This window comes from Patagioenas fasciata, chromosome 31 (assembly GCF_037038585.1).
Source record: "Patagioenas fasciata isolate bPatFas1 chromosome 31, bPatFas1.hap1, whole genome shotgun sequence".
NCBI classification, from domain to species: domain Eukaryota; kingdom Metazoa; phylum Chordata; class Aves; order Columbiformes; family Columbidae; genus Patagioenas; species Patagioenas fasciata.
In genome coordinates, this window is record NC_092550.1 from 3,986,931 (window position 1) to 4,009,585 (window position 22,655).

General features: G+C 67.5%; 2 protein-coding genes across 2 annotated transcripts in view; both read right to left on the reverse strand.

Annotated features, from left to right (window-relative positions):
• The window catches only part of MEGF8 (multiple EGF like domains 8), a 69,450-nt gene extending 64,071 nt beyond the window's left edge, over positions 1-5,379 (reverse strand). Inside the window, 4 exon segments of the mRNA XM_071800529.1 lie at positions 1,043-1,252; positions 2,202-2,365; positions 3,928-4,114; positions 5,300-5,379. Of these exon segments, the coding sequence (XP_071656630.1) occupies positions 1,043-1,252; positions 2,202-2,365; positions 3,928-4,096 (543 nt within the window). The 5' untranslated portion in view covers positions 4,097-4,114; positions 5,300-5,379.
• A 763-nt stretch (positions 5,380-6,142) lies between these two features.
• Positions 6,143-22,655, reverse strand: TMEM145 (transmembrane protein 145). The gene is made up of 15 exons (XM_071800528.1): positions 22,479-22,655; positions 21,714-21,788; positions 21,556-21,633; positions 20,519-20,605; positions 19,014-19,115; positions 18,379-18,463; positions 17,100-17,171; positions 15,928-15,996; positions 15,773-15,853; positions 14,957-15,035; positions 13,833-13,926; positions 11,762-11,934; positions 8,851-8,971; positions 7,591-7,791; positions 6,143-6,508 (listed from the first exon to the last, which is right to left on the reverse strand). Exons 1-15 carry the CDS (start codon positions 22,653-22,655, stop codon positions 6,275-6,277), a joined length of 1,728 nt encoding a protein of 575 aa, XP_071656629.1. The 3' UTR covers positions 6,143-6,274.

The following is a 22,655-nucleotide window of genomic DNA, read 5'->3' on the forward strand; positions in this document are numbered from 1 at the left end:
GGGGTCCCTGTTTTGGGGTCCCCCCCGTTTCGGGGTCCGTTTTGGGGCCCCACCTGGCTGCAGGCGCCCCCGGGGGTTTTGGGGTCCCATTGGGGTCCCATTGGGGTCTCTGTTTTGGGGTCCCATTGGGGTTCCATTGGGGTCCCTGTTTTGGGGTCCCCCCCGTTTCGGGGTCCATTTTGGGGCCCCACCTGGCTGCAGGCGCCCCCGGGGGTTTTGGGGTCCCACTGGGGTCCCATTGGGGTCCCAGTTTTGGGGTCCCATTGCGGTCCCATTGGGGTCTCTGTTTTGGGGTCCCATTGGGGTCCCATTGGGGTCCCTGTTTTGGGGTCCCATTGGGGTCCCATTGGGGTCCCATTGGGGTCTCTGTTTTGGGGTCCCATTGGGGTCCCAGTTTTGGGGTCCCATTGGGGTCCCATTGGGGTCTCTGTTTTGGGGTCCCATTGGGGTCCCAGTTTTGGGGTCCCATTGGGGTCCCCCCCCGTTTCGGGGTCCGTTTTGGGGCCCCACCTGGCTGCAGGCGCCCCCGGGGGTTTTGGGGTCCCATTGGGGTCCCATTGGGGTCTCTGTTTTGGGGTCCCATTGGGGTCCCATTGGGGTCCCAGTTTTGGGGTCCCATTGGGGTCCCATTGGGGTCTCTGTTTTGGGGTCCCATTGGGGTCCCTGTTTTGGGGTCCCATTGGGGTCCCATTGGGGTCCCTGTTTTGGGGTCCCATTGGGGTCCCATTGGGGTCCCAGTTTTGGGGTCCCATTGGGGTCCCATTGGGGTCCCTGTTTTGGGGTCCCATTGGGGTCCCATTGGGGTCTCTGTTTTGGGGTCCCATTGGGGTCCCATTGGGGTCCCTGTTTTGGGGTCCCATTGGGGTCCCATTGGGGTCCCAGTTTTGGGGTCCCATTGGGGTCCCATTGGGGTCCCTGTTTTGGGGTCCCATTGGGGTCCCATTGGGGTCTCTGTTTTGGGGTCCCATTGGGGTCTGTGTTTTGGGGTCCCATTGGGGTCCCATTGGGGTCCGTGTTTTGGGGTCCATTTTGGGGGCCCCACCTGGCTGCAGGCGCCCCCGGGGGGGCGGCAGAGGCTGGCGCAGGGGGGCCGGGCGCAGTCGGGCCCCCCCCAGCCCGGGGGGCAGCGGCAGCGCCCCCGGGGGTCGCAGGCGCCCCGGCCCGAGCAGCCCCCGGGGCACAGGGAGGCCCCGAACGTGGCGTTGAAGCCCAGCAGGTTGTAGTTGGCGTCGCTGAACAGGTGCAGCAGCATCTGGGGGACGGGGTCAGCGCACCCAACCCCCCACCCACACAGACACCCCCGGACCCACACAGACACCCCAAACCCCCACAGACACCCCAAGACCCACACAGACACCCCAAAACCCACACAGACACCCCAAGACCCACACAGACACCCCAAAACCCACACAGACACCCCAAGACCCACACAGACACCCCAAAACCCACACAGACACCCCAAACCCCCCGCACCCACACAGACACCCCAAAACCCACACAGACACCCCAAAACCCCCCTGTACCCACACAGACACCCCAAAACCCCCCTGTACCCACACAGACACCCCAAAACCCACACAGACACCCCAAAACCCACACAGACACCCCAAGACCCACACAGACACCCCAAAACCCCCCCGGACCCACACAGACACCCCAAGACACACACAGACACCCCAAAACCCCCCTGGACCCCCACAGACACCCCAAAACCCCCACAGACACCCCAAAACCCACACAGACACCCACAGACACCCCAAAACCCACACAGACACCCACAGACACGCCAAAACCCCCTGTACCCACACAGACACCCCAAAACCCCCCTGTACCCACACAGACCCCCCATACCCCCACAGACCCCCCAAAACCCCCCCTGCACCCCCAAACCCCCCCTGCACCCCCACACCCCCAAGGAGGGGGGTTACCTTGGGGGGGGGGGGGGGGGCAGGGCGCTCCCACTCATGTTGCCCAGGGGGGGGTCCATGCACCCCAGACCCCCCATAGCCCCCCCAAACCCCCATAGACCCCCCAAACCCCCCCAAACCCCCCGGGGTCCCCGACCTTGCCCGAGGTGCCTCCAGCGGGGGGGGCAGGGCGCTCCCACTCAGGCTGCCCAGAGGGGGGGTCCATGCACCCCAAAGCCCCCCAGAGCCCCCCAAAAGCCCATAGACCCCCCCAAACCCCCCGGGGTCCCCGACCTTGCCCGAGGTGGCCTCCAGCGGGGGGGGCAGGGCGCTCCCACTCAGGCTGCCCAGCAGGGGGGCGCGGGGGCTCCCCCCGTCGTACACGAACAGGTAGTCGAACCCGCACTCCGTGTCCATGAACGTGAACGTCAGCAGCAGCCGGTGCCGCGGGCTGGGGGCTGCGGGGGCACGGGGGGTCATGGGGGGCATGGGGGGCATGGGGGACATGGGGGACATGGGGGGACATGGGGACCCCAGACCCAGCAGCAGCCGGTGCCGCGGGCTGGGGGCTGCGGGGCACGGGGGGTCATGGGGGGCATGGGGGGACATGGGGGTCATGGGGGGTCATGGGGGGCATGGGGGACATGGGGGACATGGGGGGCATGGGGGACATGGGGGACATGGGGGGCATGGGGGACATGGGGGACATGGGGGGCATGGGGGGACATGGGGGACATGGGGACCCCAGACCCAGCAGCAGCCGGTGCCGCGGGCTGGGGGCTGCGGGGGCACGGGGGGGTACGGGGGCATGGGGGGCATGGGGGGCATGGGGGGCATGGGGGACATGGGGGGCATGGGGGGACATGGGGGGACATGGGGGGCATGGGGGGACATGGGGGGCATGGGGGACATGGGGGCATGAGGGGCATGGGGGGACATGGGGGGACATGGGGGGCATGGGGGGCATGGGGGCATGGGGGGCATAGGGGGACATGGGGGACATGGTGGGGTACGGGGTCATGGGGGGCATGGGGGGCATGGGGGACATGGGGGGCATGGGGGGCATGGGGGGACATGGGGGGCATGGGGGGCACGGGGGGCATGGGGGACATGGGGGGACATGGGGGGCATTGGGGGGCATTGGGGGGCATGGGGGTCATGGGGGGACATGGGGGGACATGGGGGGCATGGGGGGACATGGGGGGACATGGGGGACATGGGGGGACATGGCGGGCATTGGGGGGCATGGGGGGACATGGGGGGACATGGGGGGCATGGGGGGACACGGGGGGCATGGGGGACATGGGGGGACATGGGGGGCATTGGGGGCATTGGGGGGCATGGGGGTCATGGGGGGACATGGGGGGACATGGGGGGCATGGGGGGACATGTGGGGAAATGGGGGGCACGGGATCATTGGGGACCCCAAACCCTGGGGGCTGGGGGGGTCATGGGGGACATGGAGTCATGGGGGGGTACGGGGTCTCTGGGGTGTCCCCATTATTATTTTGGGGTGTCCCGGGTGTCATTTTGGGGTGATTTTGGGTCATTTTGGGGTGATTTTGGGTCATTTTGGGTGATTTTGGGTGATTCCGGGCTGTTTCCCACCTTCCAGCACCCACTCGCAGTTCCCGTTCACCCAGGGGTTCCCGGGTGACCTCGGTGTGTTTGGGGTCATTCTGGGTCACTTTGGGCTCATTCTGGGGTCATTCTGGGGTGTTTTGGGGTGTTTTTGGGTGTTTTTGGGGTGTTTCGGGGTGATTTCGGGGTGATTTTGGGTGATTTTGGGTGATTCCGGGGTGTTTCCACCCTCCAGCACCCACTCGCAGTTCCCGTTCACCCAGTGGTTCCCGGGTGGCCTTGGGGTGTTTGGGGTCATTCTGGGTCACTTTGGGGTGCTTGGGGCCATTCTGGGTCACTTTGGGCTCATTCTGGGGTCATTCTGGGGTGTTTTTGGGTGTTTTGGGGGTGTTTTGGGGGGTTTTTGGGGTGATTCTGGGTGATTGCGGGGCGCTCCCACCTTCCAGCAGCCACTCGCAGTTCCCGTTCACCGAGTAGTTGCCGGGGCCGTCGGTGACGAAGCCGGAGGGGCCGCGCAGGACCCAGCGCTGCCCGGCGCAGTCGCCCCCGGAGCCCCCGCGCGCGCCCAGCAGCACCAGGGCCACCAGCAGCACCGGGGGGGCCACCATGGCGGGGGGGGCACCGACCTGCGGGGGGCAATGGGGGGCACTGAAACATAGGGACCCATAGGGACCCATAGGGACCCCCCAGGACACAGAGACCCCATAGGGAGCCCATAGGGACCCATAGGGACCCCCAGCACACAGGGACCCCAGCAGCACCAGGGCCACCAGCAGCACCGGGGGGGCCACCATGGCGGGGGGGGCACCGACCTGCGGGGGGCAATGGGGGGCACTGAAACATAGGGACCCATAGGGACCCATAGGGACCCCCAGCACACAGGGACCCCAGCAGCACCAGGGCCACCAGCAGCACCGGGGGGGCCACCATGGCGGGGGGGGCACCGACCTGCGGGGGGCAATGGGGGGCAATGGGGGGCACTGAAACATAGGGACCCATAGGGACCCATAGGGACCCCCAGGACACAGAGACCCCATAGGGACCCATAGGGACCCCCCAGGACACAAAGACCCATAGGGACCCATAGGGACCCCCAGGACACAGGGACCCCATAGGGACCCATGGGGACCCCCCAGGACACAGGGAACCCATAGAGACCCCATAGGGACCTCCCCAGAACATGGGGACCCCATAGGGACCCAAAGGGACCCCCCAAGACACAGGGACCCATAGGGACCCTTAGGGACCCCCCAGCACATAGGGACCCCATAGAGACCCATGGGGACCCCCCCAGAACACACGGACCCCATAGGGACCCCCCCAGAACACAGAGACCCATAGGGACCCATGGGGACCCCCCAGGACACAGGGACCCCATAGGGACCCATAGGGACCCCCCCAGAACACAGGGACCCCATAGGGACCCATGGGGACCCACAGGGACCCCCCCGGACACAAAGACCCCACACGGCCCCCCCAACTCAAACGGACGCCCCCCAACCTCTGGGGACCCCCCTAGGGGCCCCCCCAGCTCATGGGGACCCCGCCCGAACACAGGGGACCCCATAGGGACCCCCCCAACTCAGAGACCCCGCCCCCCCCCCCGAACACAGCGACCCCCAGGGCCCCCCAAGCCACGGGGACCCCCCAGCGTCGCCCCGGCCCTCCCCCCGTGCCCGGGGGTCGCAAAGCGCTCGGCCGCGGCCCGGAACCCCCCATAGAACCCCCCAGAACCCTCCAGAACCGCCCAGAACGTTCTAGAACGCTCTAGAACGCTCTAGAACCCCCTCAGAGCCGCCGCCCGCCCTCACCCGCCGGCGGCGGAGGCGGCCCGGGCCCGGAGCAGCGAGACGAGCGGCCAGAGCGGCCCCGGCACAGCGGCGGCGCGGGGGCGTGGCTACGTCTGCGTAGGGGCGGTGCTGAGAAACGAGGGGCGGGGATGCGTCTGCGTAGGGGCGGGGCTGAGGAACCCGGGGCGTGGTCAGGCGCCGCAGGGGGCGGGGTTACGCTGGGGCGGAGCGGATGCGCGAGGGGCGTGGCCACGCCGCCGCAGGGGCGGGGCTGTGAGGCGAGGGGCGGGGCGGAGCCGCGGAGGGCGGGGCCGCGCCGAGGCCACGCCCCCTCCCGTCCCGCTGAGTCGGCGCGCGTTAAAGACCCGAAATCGCTTTATTTTGGCACAAATCGCGGGGACGGGGGGGCGGGATTCGGGGTCCCCGGGGCGGGATCTGGGGTCCCCCTGGGGCAGAATTCGGGGTCCCACTGGGCAGGATTTGGGGTCCACTTGGGGCAGGATTTGGGGTCCATTTGGGGGGGGATTTGGGGTCCCTGGGGCAGGATTTGGGGTCCCATTGGGGTTGAATTCGGGGTCCCGTTGGGGTTGGAATTGGGGTCCCCCTTGGGCAGAATTGGGGGTCCCGTTGGGGTGGGATTTGGGGTCCCATTGGGGCAGAATTGGGGGTCCCCTGGAGCAGAATTGGGAGTCCCCGTGGGGCAGAATTGGGGGTCCCATTGGGGCAGGATTTGGGGTCCCACTGGGGAGGGATTTGGGGTCCCTGGGGGGCAAAACTTGGGGTCCCCATGGGGTGGGATTTGGGGTCTCATTGGGGCAGAATGGGGGGTCCGTGGGGGGCAGGATTTGGGGTCCCATTGGGGCAGAATGGGGGGTCCGTGGGGGGCAGGATTTGGGGTCCCATTGGGGCAGAATGGGGGGTCCGTGGGGGGCAGGATTTGGGGTCCCTGGGGGGCAGGACTTGGGGTGTCCCGGGGTGCCCCCCCGTGTTTGGGGGTCAGGGGGGCCCCCCGCCCCGCCCCCCCGTGTGGATGCTGAAATACTCGGTGTAGCCGTTGTGGGGGAGGGGCGGGGGGGCCCGCAGCTGCGCGGGGGGGGCGCCCGCCCCGTCCCCCCCCATCCCCCCCGCGTCCTTCGGGGGGGACCGAGGGGACCCCCCCAAATCCGTCGTGGTCACCAAGGGCCGGGGGGGGGCTCCCGGTTCCGCCGGCGCCTCCAGCGGCTTCCGCGCCTGGGGGGGCACAGGGGGGGTTGGGGGGGCACAGGGGGGGTTGGGGGGGTCGGGGGGGCACAGGGGGGTTTGGGGGTCCGGGGGGGTTTGGGGGTTTTTGGGGGGGATCTCCCGTGTTCTGGGGGGGTCCCTATGGGGGTCCCCGTGACTTGGGGGTGTCCCGTTGAGTTGGGGGGGTCCCTATGGGGTCCCTGTGTTATTGGGGGGGTCCCTGTGTCCTGGGGGGGTCCCTATGGGTCCCTATGTCCTTGGGGGTCCCTATGGGGTCCCAGTGTTCTGGGGGGGGTCCCTGTGTCCTTGGGGGTCCCTATGGGTCCCTATGGGGTCCCTGTGTCCTGGGGGGGGGTCCCCATGAGTTGTGGGGGTCCTTGTGTCCCGGGGGGGTCCCTATGGGGTCCCCCTGTCCTGAGGGGTTCCTATGGGTCCCTATGGGTCCCTATGGGGTCCCTGTGTCCCGGGGGGGTCCCTATGGGGTCCCCCTGTCCTGAGGGGTTCCTATGGGTCCCTATGGGTCCCTATGGGGTCCCTGTGTCCCGGGGGGTCTCTATGGGGTCCCCATATCCCGGGGGGGCTCTCTGGGGGGTCCCTGTGTGCTGGGAGGGTCCCTATGGGGTCCCCGTGTTCCAGAGGAGGGGGGACGGAGTCACTCACGGGGGGGTCCTGGGGGTCTCTGGGGGGGGTCCCGGGGGTCTCTGGGGGGTCCCGGGGTGGGGTCACTCACGGGGGGGTCCCGGGGGACTCTGGGGGGTCCCGGGGTGGGGTCACTCACGGGGGGTCCTGGGGGTCTCTGGGGGGGGTCCCGGGGGTCTCTGGGGGGGGTCCCGGGGGGGTCACTCACGGGGGATCCCGGGGGTCTCTGGGGGGGTCCCGGGGGGTGGGGTCACTCACGGGGGGGTCCCGGGGTCTCTGGGGGGTCCCGGGGGGTGGGGTCACTCACGGGGGGGTCCCGGGGTCTCTGGGGGGTCCCGGGGTGGGGTCACTCACGGGGGGGTCCCGGGGTCTCTGGGGGGGTCCGGGGGGGGGTCACTCACGGGGGGGTCCCGGGGTCTCTGGGGGGGGTCCCGGGGGGTGGGGTGACTCACGGGGGGGTCCCCGCGGGGGGGGATGTGGAAGAGCTCGGTGAAGTTGGGCACCGAGTCGCTGATGAACGAGACGTTCCCGTAGCCCTGGGGGGGCGCGGGGGGCGGGAACTCGCGGGGCCCCGCCCCCTGGGCGGAGCCGATCTGCGACGTGCGCACGTGGTACGGGAAGTTCTTGTTGGCGGCCGAGGGCCGCGTCATCACCTGCGGGGGGGGCGGGGTCAGGGGCGGGGGCGGGGTCAGGGAGAGCGGGGGGCGGGGTCAAGGGGCGGGGTCTGGGAGGGCGGAGTTAGGGAGGGCGGGGGCGGGGTGAGAAGCGGAGTCAGGGAGGGCGGGGCGGGGGGCGGGGGCGGGGTTTGGGGGGCGGGGTCAGGGGGGCTGGGGGGTTGGGGGGGTTTGGGGGGCTCAGGGGGTTTGGGGGGGTTCAGGGATTTTGGGGGGTTTGGGGGGCTCAGGGGGTTTGGGGGGTTCAGGGGTTTGGGGGGTTCAGGGATCTTGGGGGGACTTGGGGGGGTTCAGGGATTTTGGGGGGTTTGGGGGGCTCGGGGGGTTTGGGGGGTTCAGGGGTTTGGGGGGGCTGGGAGGGTTGGGGGGGTTTGGGGGGAGTTGGGGGATTTGGGGGTCTGGGGGTTTGGGGGGGCTTGGGGGGTTCAGGGATTTTGGGGGGTTTGGGGGGATTCAGGGGGCTTGGGGGGTTCGGGGGTTTTGGGGGGTCTGGGGGGTCTGGGGGGTCTGGGGGAGCTCAGGGATTTGGGGGGGGTCTGGGGTGTTGGGGGTTTGGGGGCTCAGGGGGCTCTGGGGGGCTCAGGGGGGTTCAGGGAATTTGGGGGTTCGGGGGATTGAGGGGTCTGGGGGATTTGGGGGTTTGGGGAGGTCAGGGGGGTTTGGGGGTGTTGAGGGGGTTCAGGGGGCTCAGGGGGGGTTTGGTGTTCAGGGGGGGTTTGGGGGGGTTCAGGGGGGTCAGGGGGGGTTTGGTGTTCAGGGGGGGCTTGGGGGGGTTCAGGGGGGTCAGGATGGTTTTGGGGGGCCATGGAGGGTGTTGGGGGGCCATGGGGTGCCATGGGGGTCATTTTCGGGGTGCTCACCAGGAACACGGTGTGCGCGTACAGGGGGGTCCCCAATTGGATCCCCTTCATGGTTTCCTCCCACATCAGGGGGTTTGGGGGTTCAGGGGGGGTCAGGGGGGTCAGGACGGTTTTGGGGTGCCATGGGGGGTGTTGGGGGGCCATGGGGGGCCATGGGGGTCAGTTTCGGGGTGCTCACCAGGAACACGGCGTGCGCGTACAGGTGCGTCCCCAACTGGATCCCGTTCACGATTTTCTCGCGCGCCCACTTGGGGATCCCGAAGGTGGCGATGAGGGCGGTGACGGGGACGGCGAGGAACCTGGGGACGCGGGGACAGTGGGGACATGGGGACATCGGGGGGACAATGGGGACAATGGGGACAATGGGGACATGGGGACATGGGGACATCGGGGGGACAATGGGGACATGGGGACAATGGGGACAATGGGGACAATGGGGACAATGGGGACGGCGAGGAACCTGGGGACACGGGGACAATGGGGACATTGGGGACATCGGGGGGACAATGGGGACAATGGGGACAATGGGGGCATCAGGGGGACAATGGGGACAATGGGGACATAGGGACAATGGGGACATCAGGGGGACAATGGGGACAATGGGGACAATGGGGACATGGGGACAATGGGGACATGGGGACAGTGGGGACAATGGGGACATCGGGGGGACATGGGGACAATGGGGACATGGGGACAATGGGGACATTGGGGACATTGGGGATATTGGGGACAATGGGGACAATGGGGACATGGGGACAAACCCCGACCCTTTGCACACTCACCCAGCTGTGCAAGCCCCGTGCAAATCCCATCCTCGTGCAAACTGCACCCCGTGCACCCCATTGCACACCCATTGCACCCCATTGCACACCCATTGCACCCATTGCACACCATTGCACACCCATTGCACCCATTGCACACCCATTGCACCCCCTTGCACACCCATTGCACCCATTGCACCCATTGCACACCCATTGCACCCATTGCACACCATTGCACACCCATTGCACCCCCTTGCACACCCATTGCACCCATTGCACACCATTGCACCCATTGCACACCCATTGCACACCCATTGCACCCATTGCACCCATTGCACCCATTGCACCCCCTTGCACACCCATTGCACCCATTGCACACCCATTGCACCCCTTGCACACCCATTGCACCCCCTTGCACACCCATTGCACCCATTGCACACCATTGCACCCATTGCACCCCCTTGCACACCCATTGCACCCATTGCACCCATTGCACCCCCTTGCACACCCATTGCACCCATTGCACACCCATTGCACCCCTTGCACACCCATTGCACCCCCTTGCACACCCATTGCACACCCTTGCACACTCACCAGAGCGCGTATGCGGCCAGCAGGGGGATGTAGAAGGGCCTGCGCTCGGGGACGCGCTGCACCCATTGCACCCATTGCACACCCATTGCACCCATTGCACCCATTGCACCCATTGCACACCCATTGCACCCATTGCACCCCCTTGCACACCCATTGCACCCATTGCACACCCCTTGCACACCCTTGCACACTCACCAGAGCGCGTACGCGGCCAGCAGGGGGATGTAGAAGGGCCTGCGCTCGGGGACGCGCTGCACCCATTGCACCCATTGCACACCCATTGCACCCATTGCACCCATTGCACACCCATTGCACCCATTGCACACCCATTGCACCCATTGCACCCATTGCACACCCATTGCACACCCATTGCACCCATTGCACCCATTGCACCCATTGCACACCCATTGCACCCATTGCACCCATTGCACACCCATTGCACAACCATTGCACACCCATTGCACCCATTGCACCCCTTGCACCCCCATTGCACCCCCTTGCACACCCTTGCACACCCTTGCACACCTGTTGCACACTCACCAGAGCGCGTACGCGGCCAGCAGGGGGATGTAGAAGGGCCTGCGCTCGGGGACGCGCTGCACCCATTGCACCCATTGCACACCCATTGCACCCATTGCACCCCATTGCACCCCCTTGCACACCCATTGCACACCCATTGCACCCATTGCACCCCATTGCACCCCCTTGCACACCCATTGCACACCCATTGCACCCATTGCACACCCATTGCACCCCCTTGCACACCCGTTGCACACCCTTGCACACTCACCAGAGCGCGTAGGCGGCCAGCAGGGGGATGTAGAAGGGCCTGCGCTCGGGGACGCGCTGCACCCATTGCACCCATTGCACACCCATTGCACCCATTGCACACCCATTGCAGCCATTGCACACCCATTGCACCCATTGCACCCATTGCACACCCATTGCACCCATTGCACCCATTGCACCCATTGCACACCCATTGCACCCATTGCACCCATTGCACACCCATTGCACCCATTGCACACCCATTGCACCCATTGCACCCCCTTGCACACCCGTTGCACCCCCTTGCACACCCTTGCACACTCACCAGAGCGCGTACGCGGCCAGCAGGGGGATGTAGAAGGGCCTGCGCTCGGGGACGCGCTGCACCCATTGCACCCATTGCACACCCATTGCACCCATTGCACCCATTGCACCCATTGCACCCATTGCACCCATTGCACACCCATTGCAGCCATTGCACACCCATTGCACCCATTGCACCCATTGCACACCCATTGCACCCATTGCACACCCATTGCACCCATTGCACCCATTGCACCCATTGCACACCCATTGCACCCATTGCACCCATTGCACACCCATTGCACCCATTGCACCCCCTTGCACACCCGTTGCACCCCCTTGCACACCCTTGCACACTCACCAGAGCGCGTACGCGGCCAGCAGGGGGATGTAGAAGGGCCTGCGCTCGGGGACGCGCTGCACCCATTGCACCCATTGCACACCCATTGCACCCCCTTGCACACCCGTTGCACACCCGTTGCACACTCACCAGAGCGCGTATGCGGCCAGCAGGGGGATGTAGAAGGGCCTGCGCTCGGGGACGCGCTGCACCCATTGCACACCCATTGCACACCCATTGCACCCCCTTGCACACCCGTTGCACACCCGTTGCACCCCCTTGCACACCCGTTGCACCCCCTTGCACACCCGTTGCACACTCACCAGAGCGCGTAGGCGGCCAGCAGGGGGATGTAGAAGGGCCTGCGCTCGGGGACGCGCTGCACGGTGCCCAGGACGGCGGCGCCGAACCAGAGGAAGGCGAGGAACTGCAGCCCCACCAGCCCATAGCCCACGGGGGACTCGTACGTATAGAGCACCTGCGCGGGGTCCAGGAACTGACCCCCAACGTATAGAATGTATACATACACGTCACAACGTATAGATCCATACGCCCCAAACACCCACCCATAGCCCATGGGGGACTCGTACGTATAGAGCACCTGCGCGGGGTCCAGGAACTGACCCCCCAATGTATAGAATGTATAGGTACACGTCACAACGTATAGATCCATACGCCCCAAACACCCACCCATAGCCCACGGGGGACTCGTACGTATAGAGCACCTGCGCGGGGTCCAGGAACTGACCCCCCCAACGTATAGAATGTATAGGTACACGTCACAACGTATAGATCCATACGCCCCAAACACCCGCCCATAGCCCACGGGGGACTCGTACGTATAGAGCACCTGCGCGGGGTCCAGGAACTGACCCCCAATGTATAGAATGTATATGTACACGTCACAACGTATAGATCCATACGCCCCAAACACCCACCCATAGCCCACGGGGGACTCGTACGTATAGAGCACCTGTGCGGGGTCCAGGAACTGACCCCCAATGTATAGAATGTATAGGTACACGTCACAACGTATAGATCCGTACGCCCCAAACACCCACCCATAGCCCACGGGGGACTCGTACGTATAGAGCACCCACACGGGGTCCAGGAACTGACCCCCCCAACGTATAGAATGTATACGTACACATCACAACGTATAGATCCGTACGCCCCAAACACCCACCCATAGCCCACGGGGGACTCGTACGTATAGAGCACCTGCGCGGGGTCCAGGAACTGACCCCCCCAATGTATAGAATGTATAGGTACACACCCCAAAACAACGTATAGACGCCCCTAAATACAGATCTATACGCCCCAACACCACCCATCGGGGCGCAGCACCTGCGTGGGGTCCAGGAACTGCCCCCCAATGTATGGAATGTATACGTACACACCCAAAGCGATGTACAGACACCCCAAAATATGGGTCTATACGCCCCAAAATACCCGCAAAGAGGAACCGGGGGGGGTTTGGGGGGTCAGGGGAGTTTTGGGGGTCCTGGGGGGGTTTGGGGAATTGGGGGGGGTCAGGTGGGTTTGGGGCGCTCGGGGGGGGCTGAGGGTGTTTTGGGGGTCCCAGGGGGTCAGGGGGGTTTGGGGGGGTCAGGGGGGTTTGGGGGGGGGGTGTGAGGGGGTTTGGGGGGTCAGGGGGGTTTTGGGGGTCACAGGGGCTCTGAGGGGGTTCTGGGGGGTCATGGGGGTCAGGGGGGTTTGGGGGGGTCTGGGGGGGGTCAGGTGGGTTTGGGGCGGTCAGGGGGATCTGGGGGGGTTCTGGGGGGTCCCAGGGGGTCCCAGGGGGGTTTTGGGGGTCCTGGGAGGGTTTGGGGGGTTCTGAGGGGGTTTTGGGGGTTGGGGGGTCCCAGGGGGGTTTGGGGGGTCAGGGGGGTCTGTTTTGGGGTCACCTTGGCCTCGTAGGTGAGCAGCACCACGTGGGGGTTCGGGGGGTCTCGGGGGGTCAGGGGGGGTTTGTGGGGTCAGGGGGGGTTTGCGGGGTCGGGGGGGTCTGAGCGGGTTTGGGGGGGTTCGGGGGGGGTCGGGGGGGGTCGGGGGGGTCTGTTTTGGGGTCACCTTGGCCTCGTATGTGAGCAGCACCATGTGGGGGTTTGGGGGTCCCAGAGGGGTCAGGGGGGTTTTGGGGGGTCAGGGGGGGTCAGGTGGGTCTGGGGGGGTCTGGGGTGTTCGGGGGGGGTCAGGGGGGTCATGGGGTCTGTTTTGGGGTCACCTTGGCCTCGTATGCCAGCAGGCGCCACGGGGGGGTTTGGGGGGTCCCGGGGGGTCAGGGGGGGTTTTGGGGGGTCGGGGGGGTCTGAGCGGGTTCGGGGGGGTTCGGGGGGGTCAGGGGGGGTCAGGGGTGTTCGGGGGGGTCAGGGGGGTCTGTTTTGGGGTCACCTTGGCCTCGTAAGCCAGCAGCGCCACGTGGCTGATGCTGTAGAGCGTCATGTACACCGAGAGCCGCACGGAGCCCCCGGGGCTGATGCGGCCCCTGGGGGGGGAAACGGCCGTGGGGGGGGGCACCCCGTGCTGTGTCCTCATAGACCCCCATAGCCCCCCATGGCCCCCCATGGCCCCCCATAGCCCCCCATGGACCCCCATGGCCCCCATAGCCCCCCATGGATCCCATGGCCCCCCATAGCCCCCCATGGCCCCCCATGGACCCCATGGCCCCCCATAGCCCCCCCATAGCCCCCCATGGCCCCCCATAGCCCCCCATGGACCCCATGGCCCCCCATAGCCCCCCATGGACCCCCATGGCCCCCCATAGCCCCCCATGGACCCCATGGCCCCCCATAACCCCCCATAGCCCCCCATGGCCCCCCATAGCCCCCCATGGCCCCCCCATAGCCCCCCATGGCCCCCCCATGGCCCCCCATAGCCCCCCATGGCCCCCCATGGCCCCCCATGGCCCCCCATAGCCCCCCATGGACCCCATGGCCCCCCATAGCCCCCCATGGCCCCCATAGCCCCCCATGGACCCCATGGCCCCCCATAGCCCCCCATGGCCCCCATAGCCCCCCATGGCCCCCCATGGCCCCCTGTCCCCGTGGCCCCAAGTCCCAGTGACCCCCAGGGTCCTAAAGCCCCCTCAGTGACCCACAGGAGCCCCCAGGGTCCCAGACCCCCCCAGTGACCCCCAGGGTCCTAAAGCCCCCAGTGACCTCGAGTGACCCCCAGGGTCCTAAAGCCCACCCAGTGACCTCGAGTCATGTCCCCATGTGCCCCAATGTCCCCACGTCCCCTGTCCCCCCTGTCCCCATGTCCCCATGTCCCTATGTCCCCCCCATGTCCCCATGTCCCGGTGTCCCCCCATGTCCCCTGTCCACCCATGTCCCCATGTCCCGGTGTCCCCCCATGTCCCAGTGTCCCCCCCATGTCCCCCCATGTCCCCATGTCCCCATGTCCCCCCATGTCCCACTGTCCCGCCCATGTGCCCCTGTCCCCCCATCCCCCCATGTCCCCATGTCCCCCCCATGTCCCCCCATGTCCCGATGTCCCCCCCGTCCCCCTGTCCCCACCTGGTGACCGTGAACCCCTTCCCCAGCAGGATCAGCATGAGGAGGAAGATGAGGAAGCTGACGGAGAACAGCAGCTTGGCTGGGGGAGGGGCAGAGCTGGCACCGGCGCCTGGGACAGCCCCACCCCCCATGCCCATCACCCCCCACCCCCACCCCCATCACCCCCATCACCCCATAACCCCCATAACCCCCATACACCCCCATACACCCCCATCACCCCCATCACCCTATAACCCCCATAGCCCTCATAGCCCCCATAACCCCCATAACCCCCATGACCCCCATAACCCCATAACCCCCATAGCCCCCATAGCCCCTATAACCCCCATAACCCCCATAACCCCCATAGCCCCCATAACCCCATAACCCCCATAGCCCCCATAGCCCCTATAACCCCCATAACCCCCATAACCCCCATAGCCCCCATAACCCCTATGACCCCCATAACCCCCATAACCCCCATAACCCCTATAACCCCCATAACCTCCATAACCTCTATACCCCTATACACCCCCATAACCCCCATAGCCCCCATAACCTCTATAACCCCCATAACCTCATAACCCCCATAACCCCCATAACCCTCATAACCCCTATAACCCCCATAACCCCATAACCCCCATAACCCCCATAGCCCCCATAGCCCCTATGACCCCCATAACCCCCATAACCCCTATGACCCCCATAACCCCCATAACTCCATAACCCCCATGACCCCCATAACCCCCCTACCCCCATGACCCCCATGACCCCCATGACCCCCATGACCCCCCGTGCCCCCCGTGCCCCCCGTGCCCCCCGTGCCCCAGCACCCACCCGTGACCTTGATGGCGCCGCTGCCCACGCCGTCCCTGGCGTACTGACCCCAATAGACACAGCACAGCAGCAGGCTCAGCACTGCGGGGGAGGGGCGGGGGTCAGGGGGTCCCCAAACCCCCCACCCCCCCCCCCCCCCCCCCCCCCCCCCTCACCCTCCACGCCGGCGGCCGCCATGAACATCTTGTACGTCGTGTGCAGCAGCTGCCGCCCCTTCAGCAGGTCTGGGGGGACAGCGACGGGGACCCCCTCGGACCCCCCTCGGACCCCCCCTCGGACCCCCCCTCGGACCCCCCCTCCGACCCCCCTCGGACCCCCCCAGACCCCCCTGGACCCCCCAGATCCCCCCTGACCCCTCGGACCCCCCCGGACCCCCCCAGATCCTCCTGACTCCCCCTGACCCCCCCTGACCCCCCCGGACCCCCTCGGACCCCCCAGACCCCACTGACTCCCCCAGACCCCCCAGGATCCCCCCAGATCCCCCCTGACCCCCCCTGACCACCCTGACCCCCCCGGACCCCCCTGGACCCCCTGATCCCCCAGACCCTCCCTGACCTCCTCGGACCCCCCCTGACCCCCCCTGACCCCCCTGGGCCCCCCAACCCGCCCTGACCCCCCCTGACCTCCCCTGACCCCCCCGACCCCCCCTGACCCCCCTGATCCCCCAGACCCTCCCTGACCTCCTCGGACCCCCCTGACCCCCCCTGACCCCCCCGGACCCCCCTGGGCCCCCCAACCCGCCCTGACCCCCCCTGACCTCCCCTGACCCCCCCGACCCCCCCGACCCCCCTGATCCCCCAGACCCTCCCTGACCTCCTCGGACCCCCCCTGACCCCCCCGGACCCCCCTGGGCCCCCCGGACCCCCTCGGACCCCCTCGGACCCCCCGGATCCCCCGGACCCCACTGACTCCCCCAGACCCCCCCGGACCCCCCTGGGCCCCCCTGACCCCCCCGGACACCCTCGGACCCCCCGGACCCCACTGACTCCCCCAGACCCCCCCGGATCCCCCCTGGACCCCCCTGACCCCCCTGACCCCCCTGACCTCCCCAGACCCCCCTGACCCCCCTGACCCCCCCTGACCCCCCTGACCCCCCTGACCCCCCTGACCCCCCCGGACCCCCTCGGACCCCCTGGACCCCCCTGACTCCCCCAGACCCCCCCGGATCTCCCCAGACCCCCCTGACCCCCCTGACCCCCCTGACCCCCCTGACCCCCCCTGACCCCCCTGACCCCCCTGGACCCCCTGACCCCCCTGACCTCCCCAGACCCCCCTGAACCCCGACCCCCCCTGACCCCCCCGGCCCCCCCGGCCCCCCCGCACTCACAGCCGCAGTAGCAGGAGAGGAGGAAGATGAGGAGGAAGATGAGCAGGAAGGTGATGTCGGTCTCCAGGATCCCTGGGGGCGCGAAACATGGACCCCCCGACCCCAGGGCACCCCCATTTCCCCCCATATCCCCCCATTTCCCCCCCATTCCTCCCATTTCCCCCCATTCCCCCCATTTCCCCCCATATCCCCCCCATTTCCCGCCCACTTCCCCCCATATCCCCCCTATTTCCCAACCCATTTTCCCCCCACTTCTCCCCCATTCCCCTCATTTCCTCCCCACTTCCCCCCATTTCCCCCCACTTCCCCCCCATTTTTTCCCCATTTCCTTCCCCCTTCCCCCATTTCCTCCCCACTTCCTCCCACTTCCACCCCATTTCCCACCATTTTGCCCCCATTTCCCTCCCACTTCCCCTCCACTCCCCCCCGCTTCCCGCCATTTCCCACCCATTTCCCCCACTTCCCCCTCACTTCTGCCCCATTTCACCCCCATTTCCCCCACTTCCCCCCATTCCCCTCATTTCCCCCTCACTTCCCCCCATTTCCCCCCTATTTCCCCCCCACTTCCCCCCACTTCTGCCCCACTTCTCCCCATTTCCCCCCCACTTCCCCCCACTTCCGCCGCATTTCCCCCCCATATCTCCCCATTCCCCCACGTCCCCCCCATTCCCCCCCACTTCCCACCACTTCCGCTCCACTTCCCCCCCACTTCCGCCCCACTACCCCCCCACTTCCGCTGCGCTTCCCCCCACTTCCACCACATTTCCCCCATTTCCCCCACGTCCCTCCCATTCCCCCCCACTTCCCCCCACTTCCGCCCCACTTCCCCCCCACTTCCCCCCCACTTCCACCGCCCTTCCCCCCACTTCCACGGCATTTCCCCCCCATATCGCCCCATTCCCCCCATTTCCCCCACGTCCCTCCCATTCCCCCCCACTTCCCCCCCATTTCCCCCCCACTTCTGCCGCCCTTCCCCCCACTTCCACGGCATTTCCCCCCCATATCTCCCCATTCCCCCCATTTCCCCCACGTCCCTCCCATTCCCCCCCACTTCCCCCCACTTCCCCCCCATTTCCCCCCCACTTCCGCCACCCTTCCCCCCACTTCCACGGCATTTCCCCCCCATATCGCCCCATTCCCCCCATTTCCCCCACGTCCCTCCCATCCCCCCCCACTTCCCACCATTCCCCCCCCACTTCCGCCCCACTTCCCCCCACTTCCACCCCACTTCCCCCCACTTCCGCCCCACTTCCGCCGCGCTGCCCCCACTTCCTCGCACCGAACTCGTCGGCCGAGAAGTGCCGCGTCCAGAACGATTTCCCATTGGTCAGAACCATCTCGTACTCCAGCTCCAGCCCGTCCCCCTGGGCAGGGGTCAATGGGGTCAGGGGTCAGGGGGGTCAGGGGTCAGGGGTCAATGGGGTCAATGGGGTCAGGGGGGTCTGGGGGAGTCAGGGGGGGTCCCTGTGGGGGGGGTCAATGGGATCAATGGGGTCAATGGGGGTCAATGGGGTCAATGGGGTCAATGGGGGTCAATGGGGGTCAATGGGGATCAATGGGGTCAATGGGGGTCAATGGGGTCAATGGGGTCAACGGGGTTAGGGGGTTCAATGGGGTCAATGGGGGTCAATGGGATCAATGGGGATCAATGGGGTCAATGGGGGTCAATGGGGTCAATGGGGTCAACGGGGTCAGGGGCTTCAATGGGGTCAATGGGGGTCAATGGGGTCAGGGGGGTCCCCAGGGGGGATCAATGGGGTCAATGGGGTCAGGGAGGTCCAGGGGGGTCAGGGGGGTTTTGGGGGGTCCCGGGGGGGTCAGGAGGGTCCTGGGGGGTCAGAGGGAGGTCCAGGGGGGTCAGGGAGGTTCTGGGGGGTCCCGGGTGGGTCAGGGGGGTCTGGGGGTCCCGCTCACCCCGCACTTGCTGAGCGCCACGTACCACCAGCGCTCCCGCACCGACCGGAAACTGCGCCCGCTGGAGCAGCTCAGGGTGCGCGAGGGGCCCTGCGCCAGCACCTGCACCAGGATGGGACCCGGGCACCCAAAACCCCCATAGCCCCCCAGAGCGAGGGGCCCTGCGCCAGCACCTGCGCCAGGATGGGACCCGGGCACCCAAAACCCCCATAGCCCCCCAGAGCGAGGGGCCCTGCGCCAGCACCTGCGCCAGGATGGGACCCGGGCACCCAAAACCCCCATAGCCCCCATAACCCCCATAACCCCTATAACCCCCATAACCTCTATACCCCTATACACCCCCATAGCCCCCATAGCCCCGATAACCCCTATAACCCCCATAACCCCCATAACCCCTATAACCCCCATAACCCCATAACCCCCATCACCCCCATAGCCCCCATAACCCCCATGACCCCCATAACCTCATAACCCCCATAGCCCCCATAGCCCCCATAACCCCCATGACCCCCATAACCCCCATAACCCCCATAACCCCCATAACCCCATAACCCCCATAACCCCTATAACCCCCATAACCTCTATACCCCTATACACCCCCATAGCCCCCATAGCCCCCATAACCCCCATAACCCCATAACCCCTATAACCCCCATAACCCCCATAACCCCCATGACCCCCATAACCTCATAACCCCCATAGCCCCCCATAACCCCCATAGCCCCCATAGCCCCCATAACCCCCATGACCCCCATAACCCCCATAACCCCCATAACCCCATAACCCCCATGACCCCCATAACCTCATAACCCCCATAGCCCCCATAGCCCCCATAACCCCCATAACCCCCATAACCCCCATAGCCCCCATAGCCCCCATAACCCCCATGACCCCCATAGCCCCCATAACCCCCATAACCCCTATAACTCCCATAACCCCTATAACCCCCATAACCTCATAACCCCCATAGCCCCCATAACCCCCATAGCCCCCATAACCCCCATGACCCCCATAACCCCATAACCCCCATGACCCCCATAACCCCCATAACCCCCATGACCCCCATAACCCCCATAACCCCTATGACCCCCATAACCCCCATGACCCCCATAGCCCCCATAACCCCCATCACCCCCATAACCCCCATAACCCCCTACCCCCATAACCCCCATCACCCCCATAACCCCCCCGCCCCCCGCCCCCCACCTGGCAGCCCCGCCCCCACCTGGCAGCCCCGCCCCCACCTGGCAGCCCCCCCGCCCCCACCTGGCAGCCCCCCCGCCCCCACCTGGCAGCCCCGCCCCCACCTGGCAGCCCCGCCCCCCACCTGGCAGCCCCGCCCCCACCTGGCAGCCCCGCCCCCACCTGGCAGCCCCCCCGCCCCCACCTGGCAGCCCCCCCGCCCCCACCTGGCAGCCCCGCCCCCACCTGGCAGCCCCGCCCCCCACCTGGCAGCCCCGCCCCCACCTGGCAGCCCCGCCCCCACCTGGCAGCCCCGCCCCCACCTGGCAGCCGGCCCAGGCGTAGCGCGTGGTGAGGTTGATGACCTGGTTGTTCTCGGGCCGGATCACGGACTCCTTGGCCACGCAGTCCTGGGGGCAGGGCACGGGACCCCGTGGGACCCCCACAGGGCACGGGGACCCCCATAGGGCACAGGGACCCCGTGGGACCCCCATAGGGCACGGGACCCCGTGGGACCCCCATAGGGCACGGGGACCCCCATAGGGCACGGGGACCCTGGGACCCCCACAGGGCACAGGGACCCCGTGGGACCCCCATAGGGCACGGGGACCCCCATAGGGCACGGGGACCCCGTGGGACCCCCATAGGGCACGGGGACCCCCATAGGGCACGGGGACCCCGTGGGACCCCCATAGGGCACAGGGACCCCCATAGGGCACAGGGACCCCGGGACACACAGAGACCCACGGGACCCCCATAGGGCACAGGGACCCCGGGACCCCCATAGGACACAGGGACCCCGGGACCACCATAGGACACAGGGACCCCGGGACCCACAGAGACCCCCGGGACACACAGAGACCCCCGGGACCCCCATAGGGCACAGGGACCCCCGGGACCCCCATAGGACACAGAGACCCCCGGGACACACAGAGACCCCATAGGGCACAGGGACCCCGGGACCCCCAGAGACCCACGGTACCCCCATAGGGCACAGGGACCCCGGGACCCCCATAGGGCACAGGGACCCCGGGACACACAGAGACCCCCAGGACACACAGAGACCCCATAGGACACAGGGACCCCGGGACCCACAGAGACCCACAGGACCCCCATAGGGCACAGGGACCCCGGGACACACAGAGACCCCCAGGACACACAGAGAGCCCCGGGACCCCCATAGGGCACAGGGACCCCATAGGACACAGAGACCCCATAGGACACACAGAGACCCTGGGACACACAGAGACCCCCCGGGACCCCCATAGGACCCAACAACCCCCCAGACCCAATAACCCCCAGACCCAACAACCCCCAGCCCCATTATCCCCGCATTGCCCCCCACCCCCCAGCCCCCCACCTTGTCCCCCCTGTTGTAGACCGCGGGCCATTGGGAGGGGTCGTCGAAGTAGAGCAGGATGTTCTCACAGCACTTGGCCTGGGGGGGCACAGGTCGGGGGGGTGGGGGGTGTGGGACCCCCCCCGGGACCCCCAAACCCCCCCCCAAAACCCCCTCACCTCGGGGTACCGGAAGTGGAAATCGAGGCGCCCGTAGTCGGACAGGAAGCAGAAGCGGGTGAGGAAGACCCAGTCCTGGGGGGGGGGACACGCGTGGGACCCCCGGCACTGCCCCCCCCCCCCCCCCAGGGGACCCAGGCGTCCGGGAGACCCCTCCGCTCCTCCAGGACCCCCCCACACACAAAACCAGGGACCCCCCCCCATCCCCAGGGGACCCAGGCGTCCGGGAGACCCCTCCGCTCCTCCAGGACCCCCCCCCAAAACCAGGGACCCCCCCCCCCACCCCCCCCATCCCCGCCGTTGCCACGGAAACGGCCCCGCGCCCGTTTCCATGGCAACGCTCGAGCGGCCCCGGATGGGAGATTGGTGGGGGGGAGTCTCGACCCCCCCCGGACCCCCAGAGCCCCCCCCCCGCCCCCGACCCCCCCGAGAGAAACGGGGGCGAATGGGGGGGGGGTAATGGTGCAAATGGGGTCCCGGTGCATCCCGGGGGGGGTCCCGGTGCAAATCGGGGGGGTCCCGGTGCATCCCGGGGGAGGTCCCGGTGCAACCCGGGGGGGTCCCGGTGCAAATCGGGGGGGGCCCCGGTGCAACCCGAGGGGGTCCCGGTGCAAATCGGGGGGGTCTCGCTGCAAATCGGGCGGGGTCCCGGTGCAAATCGGGGGGGGGTCCCGGTGCAAATCGGGGGAGGTCCCGGTGCATCCCGGGGGGGTCCCGGTGCATCCCGGGGGGGGTCCCGGTGCAAATGGGGGGGTCCCCGCTCACCTCCTTGGTGCTGATGCGGCCCCGCACGTACTTGGCGCCCCCCCCCGCGGGCAGCAGCAGCAGCGGCAGCAGCGGCAGCAGCGGCAGCAGCGCCGGGACCCCCCCGGGCCCCCCCCCGGGCCCCCCCGCCCCCCCCGGGGCCGCGCGTCCCCCCCCCCCCCGCCGCCGCAGCCCCAT